We start from the raw sequence: 17,368 nt of genomic DNA, 5'->3' as shown, positions 1-17,368 counted from the left end.
AACATCACATTCTGACTGTGTTAGCTGTCAAGCAGAAATACCTGATCAAATATGAATCTAGTCGTACTACAAAATCTTTCTGGTTATGAAAGCATCAGTTTTATTCTTTAATACAGCTAACGTAAATATGGATCTGGCTAAGAACCCATTCTGTCCCATGTGACTGAAGCTATTCCGGGTTAACTTTGTAAAGCTTTAGTTTACTGTGAAACAAATGTATCCTCTCACAATGTAATTTTTAAAACAGGATACAATTGCCAGTCGGTATTTGATAACGCTATTCATTGAGGGAAGATGAAGGCTTTACATCCTGTCAGATCACATAACGCATGTGATGCTATTTCACGTCGCTTGCTGTAGCATTTGCCAGGGTAGCTTCGTTAGGGCCAATCAATGAGTCATAAGAGGGATCTTCATTGATAGGTGCTGGTTTTTGGATGGCAGTGTGGAGAGAACAGAATCCCAAATATTACCTTAAATGGGTGAGAACAGTATGGTAATAAACTTACAGTCAGTGCACCTCTGGTGAGTCCATGTAGTGGGTAGCTCGGTGGGTAGCTGGGGAGACCGGTTTCTTCACAGGCCTCTGGGAACTTCCTTTGAGGTTAGGGGGAAACTTGAGGGTTTCCCCCCTCCCCCAGTGGAGTACTGTCTTCTGTGAGTTGGCACTGACCTCTGCTAAAGTTGGGTTGCAAGTCCTTGCCTACAGCCTGGGAATATGCAGCTATTCAGTTCTTGGTGTCCTGTGAACCCTGGAAGGACTTACGGTTATTCATGGATTTCAAGGTCATGCAATATAGAGAGGATGTTCTTGTTCTGTATTCCTTCCTTACATGGTGACTTCTGGCCACTGTTCCCCTAGCAGCTTTTGGCACTTCAGAGTATAGCTGCTTCAGTGCCTGTAATCCTTTCCCAGGGACCAGACTTTCTTGGGCTGAAATGCCTAAAATCTGGGCCCCACCACTAGATTTGTCAGGCACGCTTATTTAGCAAGCATTACTGTGTCTATCTGTGACTAAATGCAACCAAATCAAAACTACATCTTTTTTAATATATATTTATTGAGATCCAGAAAGACTGTCATTCCTTCTGTTACTACATAACACTTTCTAATCAAAGCAATTGACCTGTATTCTATGTGCAGTCACTAACACCATGCTGTATTCAGTTCATGCTATGTTTATAAATACCGTCTGTGGATGTCTTCTGGGCCCAGGTGGCACAGTGCTCTGATGCACAGACTACTTGCTCCTGTAGCTTCAGTTTTCACTTCATGTAGCTGGTACAGCATCCAGTTAGCTGTTGCAGTTGTCTGTCAATGCCTTGTCCTTTGGATACAAAATGCTCAACTCTAAAAAGATGTAGTCCTCCTCAGAAAACTTCCTTTTGGAGGAAACCTTTCCTTGAGTTAAGGACAGGTGAAACTTTGATTTCAGTATCTCTAGGAAGAAACGCCCAAACCGTTCTTCTTATTGATCCCTTACTTTTGCTCTGTATTCACTGCATTTTTCTGGAATATCCTTAGAATAGCCTCCATGGCAGCAATAATTCACCTGCTTGTAGCTGTGATTTTTCTCCTTGCTCCCTTCTAATCCCATCCATATAAACCGGCAGACAGATTTTCTGTATGAGAGATCATGTTTCATCAGGATATTGACGCCATTGTAGTCAGTGGGGCTAGAGGAGTTTTGCTTGTGCAGATCAGGAATAAAGGATTGAAAACAGAAAACAGTTAATGCTTTGTGCCTTGCTGAAATCTGGCTTGGCTTCCTATCTGGAATGTTCGAGGTTTAAAATAACCAGAACACAAGTTTTTGCTGGTACTGAGAAAAGGAGAATGTTTCTTAGTGTGCAGGGTATGTAAGTATACATAGATTTCTGGCAAGCCTGTTACTGTTATTTTAGGTCTGTGGTTAGTAAAGATAACTTCCAGTTGCAGTTGGCATTCTTTAGTGCGTACGCTGCTCTCCAGGGATTCACCAACATGCTTGTGGTAGCTGTGGTTGATCTTCATTGTTTCCTTACTTCAGCTACTGACTGTTGCAGGGACCATTAGGAATTGAGAGTTTTGGCCATTCTGTGCAACAGTTTCCTGTTCAAAAGTCTGGATCCTCACATAAAAATGCCTGGAAGTTGTATTTATATCTGCTTAATCTGCTGGGTCCATTGTGTAGTGCACTGTATGCGTAGTTTTAGTCCTTCAGCTACCTGCACTATAAAATTGTTCATGGGTCACACAAAATGTAACCTAGGGGTTCTTCACCTGTGGCTTTGTACTATTAGCCCATATAGCTGTCTTTCACCAAATTTTTCGTCTGTTAAATTGCCCTGTTTTGATGTCTCTCCTGAACATAGGTTAGCAGGGATGACTCTACCTCTTTCTATTTGGTCACTGGTTGTAATGAAGCTCTGTTAGTACTTATGTGATATTTATCAGTTTGAAGAGCTAGACGTTAACTCTTTTGAAAGTTAAGCTGTCTACTAGCCACCTAAAACTTTACCATTCAGTTGAGGAAGTGCTATTATGCAATATTGTCCTTTGTGAATAAGTGCCAAAACCTGTCTGCCTTTATACTTTATGTGGAAAATTGAGTATATGAAAACTACAGGACATAGAATTTATTTTCTACACTAATGTCCATCTTCAGTGGAGGAAAACTGATCAGTTGATGTTTTATCACAATTTAGTCAAATAAAGATGAAGTTTTTGAAATACTAGTAGTGCAGCATAACAAATGCATGTATTTTAAAGAAATCCATTTCTTCCGTTACCTTATCAGGAATTTTCTTTCTAGCTCAGGTTTTGGTTTTTGTTTATTAGCTTGAAAGGAGGATGGCAAGATCAATCTCTGAGTGTGTGTGTGTGTATGTGTGTATATAACCACTTTTAAAACTTATTTCACATTGAAGACTTCGTCGCTTCAAAAGGCAGCTATAGTGTTGATCTTGATTACAACTCTGGGGCAGCAGTTCTAGCATTACTGTATTTCTCTGTTCTTCTGTAGAATTTGGGTCATCTACGCCTGAAACTATTTCAGCTGGGTGTATACAGTAACAAAGTACAGAATAAAACAAGCCTCTTTGCATCAAAAATGCTCCTAAGAATTGTTAACTTAAAATGATTTGTGGATGCACATGTATTTCTAGCTAATAAAGCACCTGCTTTTCATAACCATCTGACAAACTGTAATGTTTAGGTGATGGAAATATAAAATTTCCTCACAGTTGTTTTGCTTTGCATGTTTTATGATCTCTTAATATTTTTTCTCTAACATATTTTGAGCTTTACATTGTTCTTAAATTTATGGTTATATGCTTGAAATTTCAAGTCACATTCATGAAACCTCGCTGATTCACTGATTGCTTATTCTGATGTTGTTAGTATATATAACTGCCAAGCCATAAATGTTGGTTTCTAGGCTAAAAATTATATCTGTCTTAGGAAGATGAAAATGTTTGGAAACAGGGAGACTATTTGAAGAAACGTAATACATTCCCACTCCATTTGTATACTCTTACCTCACATCCATTCCTGACTCTGGTTCAGGTTGTTGTGGTCACGTCTGTGGAATGGTGGCAGTAAGTTCATTCACTGCTCTTTGGCTTTTTGTGGTTCTTGGGTTTCTCAGTGGCAGCACAACCTGAATGTTGGGCAAGATGTTCTCCTGGCAAATGGTGACTTTGACTAGCAGCTAGTTCATTGTTTTGGTTTTTTTGGATGGTGAGCTGCCAGAGGTTGCGAGAAGATGCACGTTTTCTTGCCTTTGTGAATATTAGGTACTACGGTACAACTAGGAGCACTCAGTACAGTCTGTTTTATGTTCTCCCATTGCAACTACAAGGGCTTACACAGAATTATAGCAAGAGAGGCCTTGTGTGTATATTCGGGAATCTCTTACTGTGATGCGGCAATGACAGCCCAGGAGAAGAAGGATCATGTCATAACCAGGTACTTCCCTTGCAGCTTTAGCAAGTACAGACTGAAATTTGATCATTTTTGATTACTTGAAACTAGTAAAGTGATAGTGTAAGAATTAACAAAATATTTGTAGATTCAGTTAATAATAGAATTATTGATTAATAAGTGATGTTGAAATCAGTGAGACAATTCTTATCTGCACATTTACGTACCAACCTGAGGTATTTGTAGGACAGAAGCCACCATTTTCCCTGTGACATATTTCCCCAGTTATGTAAGATAATGGCATTTAAACTTAATTTTTTAAAAATATGTATTAATTCTAAATTTGTCTATAAGCTTTCAGAAGTCTGAATTAGTTTGTTTTAAATTGCCTTTATTGAAATAGCTTCTTTATTTGGCATCTTTATACAATCAGTGGATGGAGATGTGTTAGGATTTAGTGGTGTACGGATACATTCATTAAGCAATGCAGGAATTCCTTACTGAATTTCAGGGACCTCTGTGTCTGCCTTGCAAAAACTTTTGTCTGGCTACTTCTCCTTCCACAAAACCAGCTATTGGACAGGTTCTCAGTGCCTCATCTTAGGTGCAGTACATTTAGTCATCTTTTTCTCTAGAGCACAGTTAACATTCTTGATGATAATTAGGTGAAATCAAAATCCTATCTTTCTTTTAAAAATGAAAAGGCTGTTTAATATGTAATAATTAAAGTGTACCATGTCCCTGGAAACAGTATTGCTAGTCCCCATTAAGAGGTACTCTACTTCCTTAAAGACCTCTAATACGTGTGTTTGGAAGATTTACTAATCATTTCAAAGATGAAACTGACATTTCCCTGACATTTCATACCTAGCTTGAAAAATTGGTCCTCTGAAACTCTAATTAAAACAGAAAACAGTGCAAGGAACTTGACTCTACATTCTGTTCTGATATATAGTAATTTGAAAAGAGAGCAAAGGGTCAGTCATAGTATTCAAGATCCTTTTTAAAAAATTAATTTATTTACATAAAGTGTTTGCTGAAATCTGAGGCTTTCCTAAGTAAAATCTGCCAAAGACTTCCAGATTTTTGTCTTCAAATAGCTCACCAATCTCTTGTTTAACACTTATTGTTATTGCTCTTTCCCTGAAAAACAAAAAATTACTTTCCAGCCTCTGATGCACCTTCAGAAATCTGGAATATAGTTAATTGTATGCATATAAGTTATCACAAGATCAGGAAGCTTTATCTGGAAATAAAGCAAATATTTTTTGATGGTAAGTTGAGTGAATTCCTTGACTTGCTATAAATGGTATGTATTATTTGTAAAAGCCTTTTTTTTTTTAATATTAGCATCATATTGTGCCATTACCTTCCTGCAGACCAGATTGTAGTAACAGTGCTTGATTTTACATATACCAGTAATGAACTCTTACTTACCACTTGAAATAATAAATGTTCCTGAAGATATCAGGTCATTATTTACTTAGTGATCAAAACTAAAATATATGCTAGAAATTTTCAGGACAGGAACAGACAGTAGAGAAGAAAATTACACCACTGTGTAAATTGATGTTCACCTGCTTCCCAAATGCCGTAGAACTGCAGAATTTGAATTGGAAGAGAGATCAGGGAGGCCATCTCGTCCAACTTCTTGCTCAGAGCAGGGTCATCTTTTATGTTGTATCAGGCTGCACAATGCCTTGTTGCAACTGAGGTTCTAGCAGCTCCAGTGACAGAAGTCTCTCTGGGCAACCTGTTTAGTATTTTATCAGTGTCCTTATTGTGAATCTTTTTTTCAGTATCTAAATGGAATTTTTCTTGATGCAGATAGCATGCCGCTGCTTGTGCTTTTGCTGTGTACCACCTAGAAGAGTCTGGTTCCGTGTAGATCGCTTTTATTTTCAGCTCTTTAAAATACAACCTTGATGTAGGAGCATTCAGAAAGGCAAAACGATGCTCACATACCTGGAGGAGCTTCTGCAGAATTAGTGAATAAGTAGATTGTGCTTTTCAGACTTGAAAAAGCAGACTAAAAGGGAATGTGATAAAGATGTATACAACGTGTTGGGTGTTGGGTGACATGGAGAAAGTGTATAGGGAGTAATGATTGTTCACTGTTTCTTCAGAAGCAAGAAGCAGGGACCATCAAATAACTACAGTAAGCAGATGATTCAAAGCAAGCAGACAAACATGTTCTTCAGAAACATGTAATTATATTGTGCAGCTGGTTGCTACATCAGTGGGTTGTAATAGTTTACATAGATCCAGAAAACAGCTGAATAAACTTAGTGAAGGAAAATCCTTCCATGACTGTTACATGTAGAAACATCACAACTTACATTACTAAAGCAGATTTTATACCACAGATCTTCAGAGGACAAGGGTGTGGTCTGAAGAATTATCATTCTCCTTTTCTTACAGGCCATTAATGCCGCTGGCATGGCCTGGGATGTATCTTTGGTCTGAGAAAATGTAGCTGTTCTTAAATTTCACACCAATAAGTCTTGTTTTTCAGGCTACCCACTGCATTTCAGAAGGTGGAACATTAATTTACATCCAGTGCTGTGTTTTACAATATGTGTATGTCAATTATGCATCATTTCTGCTGCTTTGGCAGGTGTTACTTGTGTTTAAAAAAGAAAATGTTACCTTATCAAAAGTTATTTTTGAGTAGCTGTGTTGTTTAATTGGTTTCACTGTGTACCTGAGATATTTTTAATTAGCTTGGAATGTTTTAATTTTAAATAACTCTATGTTACATCTTCATGGCTCTGCACAGTGCTGCTCTCATTTCTAGATATCTACAATAGCAAACTAAGAAAAAGCATATTATAATTCCTGGGAAGTTGCTCTGAAGATAGATGATCTGCTCAGCTCAAATAATCAGCTCAAATTCAGCAAGCAACTCATTTCCTGTGTGAGTGCCATGTTAATAGTTTAAAATACCCTGTTTTGCTTGGTAGAGATAAGATTTTTTATCTGGTTTTCTACATGTGGTCTTTCTGAGATACCCAGTTCTGTCATGGATGAGAAAAAAAAAAAAACAAAAGCCACGTGAGGTATGAGATTAGTCCTATTTTTGAAATCAAATCATAGACTTAAGGGACATCAGGTATGTTCTACTGTATGTTCAAGTTTTAATATGTGTCAGCATTTACATGTCCTTTAGTGTGTGCTAATACCCACAAAACAGACACACAAAGATGTTAATTGCTCTGGCAGATACTGTCTGGTATGTCTTTTTGACCTCTGAGTTCATGGACACATAGAATCATAGAAAGGTTTGGGTTGGAAGGGACCTTTGAAGACCATCTAGTTCCAACACCCATGCCATGGGCAGGGACACCTGCCACTAGATCTGGTCACTCAAAGCCCCATCCAACCTAGCCTTGAACACTAACAGGGATGGGGCATCCACAGCTTCTCTGGGCAACCTGTTCCAGAGCCTTGTCAGGCACAGAGGTGAAACCAACTGCCCTGTGGTTCCCCGGGTCCTCCTTTTTTCCCTTTTTAAAAACTGGGGTTACGTTTCCCCTTTTCCAGTCAGTGAGAACTTCACTGGCTGCCATCACATCTCAGATATGATGGATAGTGGCTTAGCAACTTCATCTGCCAGTTCCTTCCAGACCCATGGATACCTCTCATCAGGTCCCATTGACATGTGTGCATTCAGGTTCCTTAGATGGTCTTGAACCTTATCTTCTCCTACAGTGGGCGGTTCTTCATTTTCTAGTTCCTGCCTTTGCCTTCTCTGACTTAGGCACTGTGGCTTGAGCAATTGCTGGTGAAGACCGAGGGAAAAGGGTCGTTGAGTACCTATTTATAACAGCTATATATACATGTCTGGCTAGGTTTTTTAGCAATATTCAATATATGCTGCATTGTCCATTGTCCCTCGTATTGCTAATCTTCCACCTTTTGATTAGTAGAGATAGTGTTACTATCTGCCTGTCCCTTAGAAGCATTAACTGTTTTATCTTTATCTTAGATCTCTCTTCAGCTTACTTCCTTTCTTTTCTAAAAAGAATATAGGTTATTTTTCTTCTATAATAGCATCTAAGATACAGCCATTTTCCTGGATTTATACAGCTAAAAGGCTCGTTTGGGATTTTTAGTTATGCAGTTTGATTTAAGCAAAATCTTTTGCCCTGGTGTCTTGCTCACATTCATTCAAAATACCATTGTGAATTTGATTCTTATGGCCTGTCATTTTGATTGTGTCACTCTTCTGGGTGGATTGTGTTATTTTTCATACACTCTATGTCTGGCAAAAGGCAGATTTCTGTCCACAGGACCCTAACAGTTGTAGTGCATGACCACAGAAGCTAAATTCTAGTGGAAAACCCATTAAAATGGACAGGATGTCATGTTGTATAATATTGCCCAAAGCGAACATTTAAAACACAGAATCTCAGTTTTCTTTATATCACATATAAAGATGCACCTGAGGAAAACCTCAAGCAAAATAGGGAGTGCTTCACTTGCATTTTTCAATTGGCCTGAATACTGTGCTTCTTTTTGGGTTCTTGTGCTTTGTTTTTCCTCTCTGCATCTTGTCGGAACAGAAAAATGGAAAGTGAAATTAAGAGTGCCAGAGTGATTGTCTTCTGCTGTGACACCTCTTTAAAAGAGCTAAGGTAATTGTTTTAAGTATTAAGAAGGAAGAAGAGAACTGGAATGAAAAAGCTGACTGAGGTGTATACAACTAGGAACAGGGTTTCAGCATTCCTTGTTTTGTGGTAGAAGAACTATAACACTGCCGAGTCCAAAACCAGTTGCTCGTAAAATATAACAGACCACTCTAATCTGATGGTTACAGTAGTTGCTGTCAACCAGTTTCTCAATAAAAGAGTTATTTGGCTTAGTAAATCCCTTCTATATTATTTGGAAATAAAAGCAGTAGTGCTTTGCATTATTTACCAAAGGGGTGAATAACAAGAAGTACCATCCATAAAACAGCTGTTTGTATTCCGTATAGATGTTCATCAGTCTTGCATCATTCTCGGGTAAGTAGTTGGAGTTTCAGCAGTTTTTCCAGGTGTACCTGTCCAATGGATAGAAAATTTATGACCTGTTCTAAGTGCCAGTCTCAAGTCTGGTGGAGACTCATTTTAAATCATTCTGGAGAGTGATCAGAAATATGGCTAGTCCTAAAACGGAATTATCAGTCAATGCATTCTTCATAATTCCTTGTATGATGTGTTCTTGTGCCATGGAATCATTTAAACACAGTCAAAGAAATAGATTAAAAATGTTCTCTAATGACAGTATATATTTTCATACATATCTAGCTTCTTAATGATAAACTACAATTCATTCTGCAGTAATTCAGTCATTGCATAAAATATTATGGCTCACAGATTAGTTTTCTTTTTAATGAAATTGGAGTAGTATAAAATAAAGGAAGTGACAAATCGTGCTACCATTTTGCTAATATCTCTGAAAGTAATTCATTTAATCTAAAATGAAACTGAATCAGCTAATATGTTTTAGTAGCTGCATCATGTATGCTAGCAAGTGTACTACTCCATAATGCTCTCTACAGCATCCCTGACACAGAACTGCTAATTGCTTTCCAGTGTCCGTCTCAAGTTTGTTAGTCAAATAGTAAGGTGTCTTACAAGTTTGACTGAAGTGTACATGGTGACTGCCTAGCCAGCATGGTTGTGCTGTTGGGTCAAATGTTGGATGTCGTTGGAATGAGTAGTGTGGAATTATAATGAACTTTTCTTCCTGAGGGTGCAGAGAGTTTCTGCTCTTTGTTGGCTTCCTTCAGACATTTTAAATAACTTAATATCCTGAAATAATCCTTTCTTCTACTAAATCCTTTGCTAAATTGTAATGGCCTTGGCTGAGATGTTCAGAATTTAGTGTGGCTAGGGTGGAGATCACTGAAAGACAGCCCTGATGTGCATTCCCTTTTACTTTGGAAAGCAGACTTAAAATAACACCCTGACTTATCTAGTAAGACCATACGCAGACACACATCTATATATATATAACAAAGTAGATGGGCTGTTCTGGTTTGTATTCTTGTACTAGTTCAGGAAAAAATTTAGACCTAATATGCATAAAAAAATCTCTTCACATGGTTGAATATTCTATTCTATGTGAAAACTGGTTTCCTGCAAGATCTAATGGGTCCTTATAAGGTTGTCTGCAGCTGGGCAATGGCAAAAAAAAATTCAGTAAAAGGCCACTGTTGCTGCTTTTCAGTTTTATTCAGGTTGCCCTAAAAATACTTAAATGAAATAAATAACCTCAGTACAGGCTGCAGTTATGTTTGTCATGGGTTTGATAATGCCTGCTGTGCAGACAAATTATGAGTCTTCATTGCTGTAAGATACAGAGTAGTTTCAGTATGTCAGAGCGAAAATGCTATGAATATACTAAACAGTGCTTATAAATTGCAGTTTGAGCAGGGCATGCACTACATTTTGAACAGAGCCAACGTTTATCCCTTAAATCTACATTTTAAAACTCATTCTATTTAATGCAAATATTAGCCTCTATATATCTTTCGGTGGTGCTTATCAAAATCCTCTGGTGGGGTCCAGTCCATGAGTTTCTCTGGTACGTTGAGTCAAACAAACTTCTTGTTAAAATTTTTTTTTTTGATAAGGAGAAACTGATGAATGTAGAACCTTGCTTGTAGTTTGATGTTATCATTAGATAAGCATGCTATTATTGTAAAATAGAAAGAAAACTCGAGTTTGTTTAGGGGAAGTGTAGTGGAATTCATGCATCTTTTGGTAATTTATTTTTTCCTGTCATATAAGAAGTAAACATTTAATTGCAGTTAAATCTCATGGCTCACTTCTGAAGAGATGTGTGAAATGAGTAGATCATTCCACACCCAGCAAGCATGCAAGCAAAATTAGTCTCTGTGTCCCTCTGTTGTTAATGAGATTTTTTTTGGCGTGTGTATAGCCAGATGAATTAATCAATATTATAAAAACAACAATCAGGACTCAGCACCGTGTTTTTAAATAACAAAATCAGTTGGCATACAATATTACTTGAGTGTGATAAAAGGAATAAAAATGTTACTGGTGAGTAAATAGGCACATAGTTAATGAGTATTTCAGTGCCTAGTGAACTCCCTATTAGGGTTTTGACTGTTTGACTGGTTTTTGCACTCTTTTTTCACAGCATACAAATTAAGGCACATTGCAGAATTTTGCTACCAAATAAATAAATTTATTTTACTAAGGCAGTGTTTAACCTATATCCTGCAAGCTAAATTGTATTTGGGAGTAATTTTCAAACACTGGTATATTCTGTATACAGAATAAATAGATTTTGTTGCTTGTTTGGAAGTCCAGGAATAAACTGAAGCTGTATTTATGGCATTACCAGATTTTCATTTCCTTCAGTCAAGTTCCAAAACTTGGAAGCATTTTTTCTTTGAAACACTTCCAAACAGTTGTAGTCTGCCTCCATTATCAATTCCTTAAAGTTTAGGTAACCTATAGCTAATTAGAATGAGATTGTTAATGTATGGTCTCTCTGCTTCAGGTTTGATTACTTCACAAGTGTTCACTAAAATATTCTGTCTGTTTATGAGAGTGATTTACAATAAATAAGCTAACTTTGTCAGTGTTAAAAATACTTTTTTTTTTTTGGGGGGGGAAAGATTCTTTGATATTAATTTTGAGAAACGATGGTAAGTCAGAGATTAAGAAATATATAGTGTTTGGACTAAGTCAAGTTATGATAACCTTGGAATTTACGTTGATGTATGCTGAACTAGAGATGCTTAAAGGCTGTTTCAATGTTCCAGTTAGAGGACTTGTCTTAACAGATTTTAAAATCCAGACAGTGGCTGCTGCTAAGGTTTAGGGTAGTGCCAGAAGTAAAATGGATCCTATAATTTGCACTGCTTGGTACTAATATTTACAAGTAGTGTATTGTTAGAAAAGCACATGTTACTAAAAGGGAACACCACCCTCCCCACCCCCCCACCCCCATTATAAGTAAGGGTAATGTACATATGTATTTTGAGTTTTACTGTGTGGGCTTTTTTTATGATATGGTTTCAAATCAATGTTCTTTCAAAAAAATAGGTATTTCAGAAGAAGTGAGAAATATGTCCTTTGTTTTTAGGGTACAAAAGAATTTGAGTTCCCTTTACAGTTAAAACTATAGAGATACTTAAAAGAACGGAACAAAATATTTAAGGAATTATAGAGTTTGTCAGCAGTTAAGTTGATATGAGTTAGCTTAATCTCACTCATGTTAACACTTACTGGATTGTATCTATAGAGGCTCAGCCCCTATCTTTTATTTAAGTAAAATCCAGGAGTCTACATTCCACATTCTTCAATAATTCAATTACCAAACTGATTTGCTTGTTTTCACTGGAGGTACTGCTTCTTCTCCTAGGACAAGAAGGACAAAGTCTCAAGGTTTGACACTATACGTCATTCCATAGCTGGAATTATAAGGTCTCCAAAATCCATGTTGGGCTCATCGTCGGTGAGTAGTATCAATAATGTAGTGTTGTAATACATTCTGTTATTGTTACAGCTTAAATAGGATTTTTTTCCTGAAGCGTCATGCATTTCCATCTATACAGACAGTTACATTAAAATAATGTTATAAAACCACTGTTCTTATGATGATAGCTTGGCATAATAGTATGTCAGAACAACTGGTTGCACCTTAAGAAAAAAAGAGAATTTTTATGTTCTTTGCAGCTCTCAGACTGGTGCTATACTTTTAAGAGTACTCTTCCCAATGAGTCTGATTTACTGGAAATGCAGTACATAATGATATTCTAAAGTACATCAGATGGTCATGTGTGTTGTACCCATTGTTGCAATAATTATATTCCCCATATTTGGTATAAAGGCACCAGTATATAAGAAAATTATTATTACTATTACTACTACTTCCTCAATAACTGGTACTATTTAAGTAATTAAGCATTATACATCTTGCTTCAACCGCAACTAAAAATGGTTGTGGAGTATCTCTTACTTCTGGTTGGCTTTTGTTAACGATCCTTAAGGGATGGAGAAACTTTTTTGTTCCTTTTGCTTTTGTATTACCTCTGTTCGTTTTCATATAGAAGCTTGCAAGGCTCATTGGAATACTTGAACACCTGCTTAGGAAGGTGTCAGATTTTACTTGAAAACCTTTGTCCTGTGTTTTCCTGAAGTGGAACAGGTGATCATCCCAACCCTCTCAACAACAAAAAAGCAACCATAAAACCCAAAACAAAAAAGGAAAAACCAATTAAAAAAAATAAAACACACCAAAAAGTTGGGCAGAATTTTTAAAACTTTTAAAAATTGCCTTTTAATTGTGATCTTGTCACCTGACACATTACCTCAAAATAGCATTTTTGAGAAAACTGTAGATAGAATGGGCCTGCTATTTTATACTGCAGGATTGCATCCAAGCACCCATTAAAGCACCCAGTAAACTTTATTTAAGCTAAACAATGTTCAGAATGTGTGGAAGAGATTACAATTACATATATAGATATACAAGTATATACATATATATACATAGTAAAATTCTATATGGTTCTAAAGGAATGGAATAATAAATATGATAATGAGATAAAATTAGGACAGGAAGGCTTTTACTGTGAAAAGTAATAGGAAAAACCATGCTAAAATTTTAAAATGTCCCTGGAGATGAACAAAATCTCCACATCATGATCTTTGGTTTATAAAACTTGTAATTGATGTGAAAATGCAACATTTCATAATAAAAGCATATTAAAATATATATTGCTGTGACCTCTGGTCTTTGTGTAGGTGAGACATAGCCTTCAACTTTGTCTATTTGTATGTGTTATACAACTTATGATTTTTTTTAAAAAATAAAACTACCTAAAAGTGCTTCAGAGAAAAATCAGAAGAGAAAACAATTCAAGAATGGGATCAAGATAAAATGTGTAAGATTAAATCAGGGGGAGTCAATGTCAAAATTTTCATTGGCTTTGATTAAAGTGTCATATTCAAGTGTCATTATTAATTCCATGGAAGTTGGTATAAACCTGGGTGTAGATTTATGGTAGGAAGGATTGCTGAAGCATTGGAATATGTTTTGAGAAGTAAGATCGGAGTTGGGTCGTTTGAGGCAGGAAGCGAAATCTGAGTAGCAAGTGTACTCTTGATTACTTAAATGAGCTTCAAAGTCAGAATATATGAACAAATCAATTTTCAGTTTTGCTTTGTGTTTTGATTTAATGATTTCTTGTGTGTTAGAAAATCTAACTGCACATACACAGCTAAAATTGCTTCATGAATTAGTACTTAGCTCTTAAGGTGGTCAGCTGCTCGGGTTTTTCCTGCTGACAGTTACATAACCATGCTTATTACTAGATGTATAAACGGGTACTTAAAACTTATTATCCATCAGCAAAGAATACAGTGATTACTGAAGGTATATTATAAAATAATAACAACATACATAAAAGAATGTTATTTTTTTAAAACAGACCAATGCAAAAAAGTATCTCAGAGCAGAGTAGGAAAAGGACCAGAACTGATTGTCTTATAGATTATAATCTAAAAATATGATGATAAAAACCTGTTTTCATATTATATGTTTTAAGTATATTGAAACTTTAAAAGTGGAGCCATATCTTGGTTTAAGTGTAGTGCTATTCTAGAAACACTGTCTGATATTTAATTGGTGGTAGGAGTTGAATTTTACGTGTAATGAGAGAAAATGATTTTTTTGTGTCATCTGAAGAAGGTCGTAGAAAAACCCTGTGCTTCCAAAAGTAGCCAGGAGTTTAACTGTTACTTATGTGTTGGCACTTAAATAATTTGCATGTCCTCAGAATGAAAAGTTAAAAGGGTAATATAGGGAAAAAGTATAGTTTGAACACAAAACAGTGAGGTTAGCGGTTCAGGTGGCTTCTTTTGGACCAAGCCCGTTTATATAATAGCAAGAGACATAAATTTAATCAAAAGTGGAAAGAAAACAAAAGAGAAGGGGCAAGTTTCATGTACCTGTAATTGCAGTGCTATGAATGAACTGAATGAGGACTCTGAATGACTTGGATATTGAATGCCAGATTCTGCCCTTCTGCCTATTTTTTTGCTACTGAGGCATTTGAGCTTGGCACAGATATCTGTTACTGCTTATAGGATAACTTTTTTATCATTTTTAGGATAATAGGTGGAATTAAAAGTAGTTTCATATGTGTATTAGCACGTGGGAATGAGCCAGGTACACTGAGGCTAAAAGCAGCATCTTCCATAGGGAATCGTCTCAAATTATCAACCTGAACATATTGTTTCAAATATCAAATCACAAATTATCAACCTGAACATATTGTTTTCCTTTTCCATCTGTGTCTGTGTCCCTCTCTTACACTGGGAGAGACAAAATGTCTTGGAAAAATGTTTTGTTTGATTAAAGGTGGAAAATAACAAACCTTGAACTCAGAATATATGTGAAAATACAGTAGTGAGTAAGCTACTAGTTTAATAAAATATTATTCCCATTATTATTTTCTTTTCAGTGTAAATACAGGAATAATATCTCATTTTTTTGAGTTAGAAATAATACACTGCTGTTTGCTCAAATTTTCTCTTGGGATAAGGGCAACATCTGGGGATTGGTTCATTTTACTGTTGGAGGAAAACTGGGTTGTTAAATAGGGAGAGAGAAGGGGGCTCAATAAGTAAAGAGGACAGTAATAGGTCCATGAGGAGCGTGATGAAGTACATAAGTGCAGTTCCCTCCTCTCAGAAGGAAAAGGGTGGTGAAGTATATAAGGGCGCACATCCCGCACCTCCTACCTGAAATAACTCGTGAGCTAAATATGGCAATAAATTGAAATCTTGAAGGAAAAAGGCAAAAAAGGAGGGGGGTGGGAGGGAGAGTAGAAATTTTGACAGTGTGAGTTCCTTTCCTTCTGTATGATTTCGTTAATTATTTTTAGCTTCCAGTCAAATTGACAAACAAAAAAACCCTTAAAAAATAGTTCTTTCTTTAAGCTGTTGGATCACTAACTGGTTCTGTAAGTGTGTACGTACAAATGAGCAAGAGATCTCATCCCCCAAGAGAAACTATAAAACATTGAGTCCTAGAAATCAAACTTGGTCTTTCAGGTATCTAATTGGTCATATTAAGTTACTTACTGATTTTAAACTCAGTAGAGCTTAGAGAAAAGATATGGAATTTAATTTTGGGCGGGCTACTTTTTTTCCTCCATCTTCTTTAAAGGCTAACCTTTCTTGTATTTAAACCATCTAATTATAACAATAAAATGCAGTAGAAACATTAGCACTAAGTGGTGTAAACTGAGTTGAAATCAATCTTAAAATCATTATATATCTTGCATTTGTACTGTTCTGGGCTTTCATAGCCAGTCAGGGTGAATATTGTATCATACAGAAAATATGCTGGAGTTGGAAGACTTGCTCATAAAAATAATGCCATTTTAATGACATTCAAAACATGAAAAATTACTTCTTGTTTCATCAGAGAAACTACCTTGATTATGATTGCTCCATAGTGTATGACAAAAAGTAAAATAATGTAAGGTAGGAGACCATCAGCAGAGGGTACCTTTGGAATTTTCATAGTTTCATTCTAAAGTAAAAACTATTACTTTAACCAAATTTAAAAGGGGAAGATTGACATTAGTTTCATAAACAATGCCATAGTTAGCAAGGTCTAAAATGCTCTTTTATTATTCCATAAGCTTTTTCTCTGTCATAAAGGCTTTTAAGATGTTTTATTCTGGGATATGATCATGGTTGTCTGAACTCAGACTTGACCCAGTTCAAACATAAGCAGGTGTTACTATCTGGTGGCTTCCACTGTAGTAAGCTATAAAATGAGTTGCATGTCAAATTTTTACTTTTTTTTTAATCTTCCTTTGTGAAGACTGTGAAATAATTTATTGAAGAGACTGAGAAGAGATGAGAAGACTGAAGGCAGACCTCATTGTGGTCTACAGTTTCCTCACAAGGGGAGGAGGAGGGGCAGGTGATGATCTCTTCTCTCTGGTGACCGATGACAGGACCCGAGGGAATGGCAGGAAGATGTGCCAGGGGAGGATTAGGGTGGATATTAGGAAAGGGTTCTTCCCCCAGAGGGTGATGGAGCACTGGAACAGGCTCCCCAGGGAGGCATCACGGCACCAAGCCTGACGCTGTTCGAGAAGCACTTGGACAACGTCCTCAGAGATACGGTGTGAATTTGGGGCTGTCCTGTGCAGGGACGGGAGTTGGACTCGACGATCCTTGTGGGTCCCTTCCAACTCAGGACATTTTATGATTCTATGATTGACCCTGAACTGTCCTTTTATCCTTAGAAACATTTCCTCTTAAGCAGAAATATGTTTCTGTGGCAAAGGCTTTGCTACTCTGAACCCCTTAACATTTTTTGATAGCATAGCAGAGTTCTGGATTTTCTGGCAAATCAAAATCAGCATCTTTGAACAAGAAACGTTCAAGTAAATAACATTCTCTAACATTTTGAAAG

At 36.6% G+C, this 17,368-nt stretch overlaps 1 protein-coding gene across 2 annotated transcripts in view; it reads left to right on the top strand.

The window, feature by feature from the left end:
• The window catches only part of FER (FER tyrosine kinase), a 200,701-nt gene that overhangs the window by 80,187 nt on the left and 103,146 nt on the right, over window positions 1-17,368 (top strand). For both annotated transcript variants that reach the window (XM_075079858.1, XM_075079859.1), the window contains exon 11: window positions 12,290-12,382. In XM_075079858.1, coding sequence (XP_074935959.1) covers window positions 12,290-12,382 — 93 coding nt within the window. The remainder of the gene's footprint in view (window positions 1-12,289; window positions 12,383-17,368) is intronic.

The sequence above is a fragment of the Phalacrocorax aristotelis genome, chromosome Z (assembly GCF_949628215.1).
Source record: "Phalacrocorax aristotelis chromosome Z, bGulAri2.1, whole genome shotgun sequence".
Lineage (NCBI taxonomy): Eukaryota > Metazoa > Chordata > Aves > Suliformes > Phalacrocoracidae > Phalacrocorax > Phalacrocorax aristotelis.
This window is presented reverse-complemented; position numbering and strand designations above follow the sequence as displayed.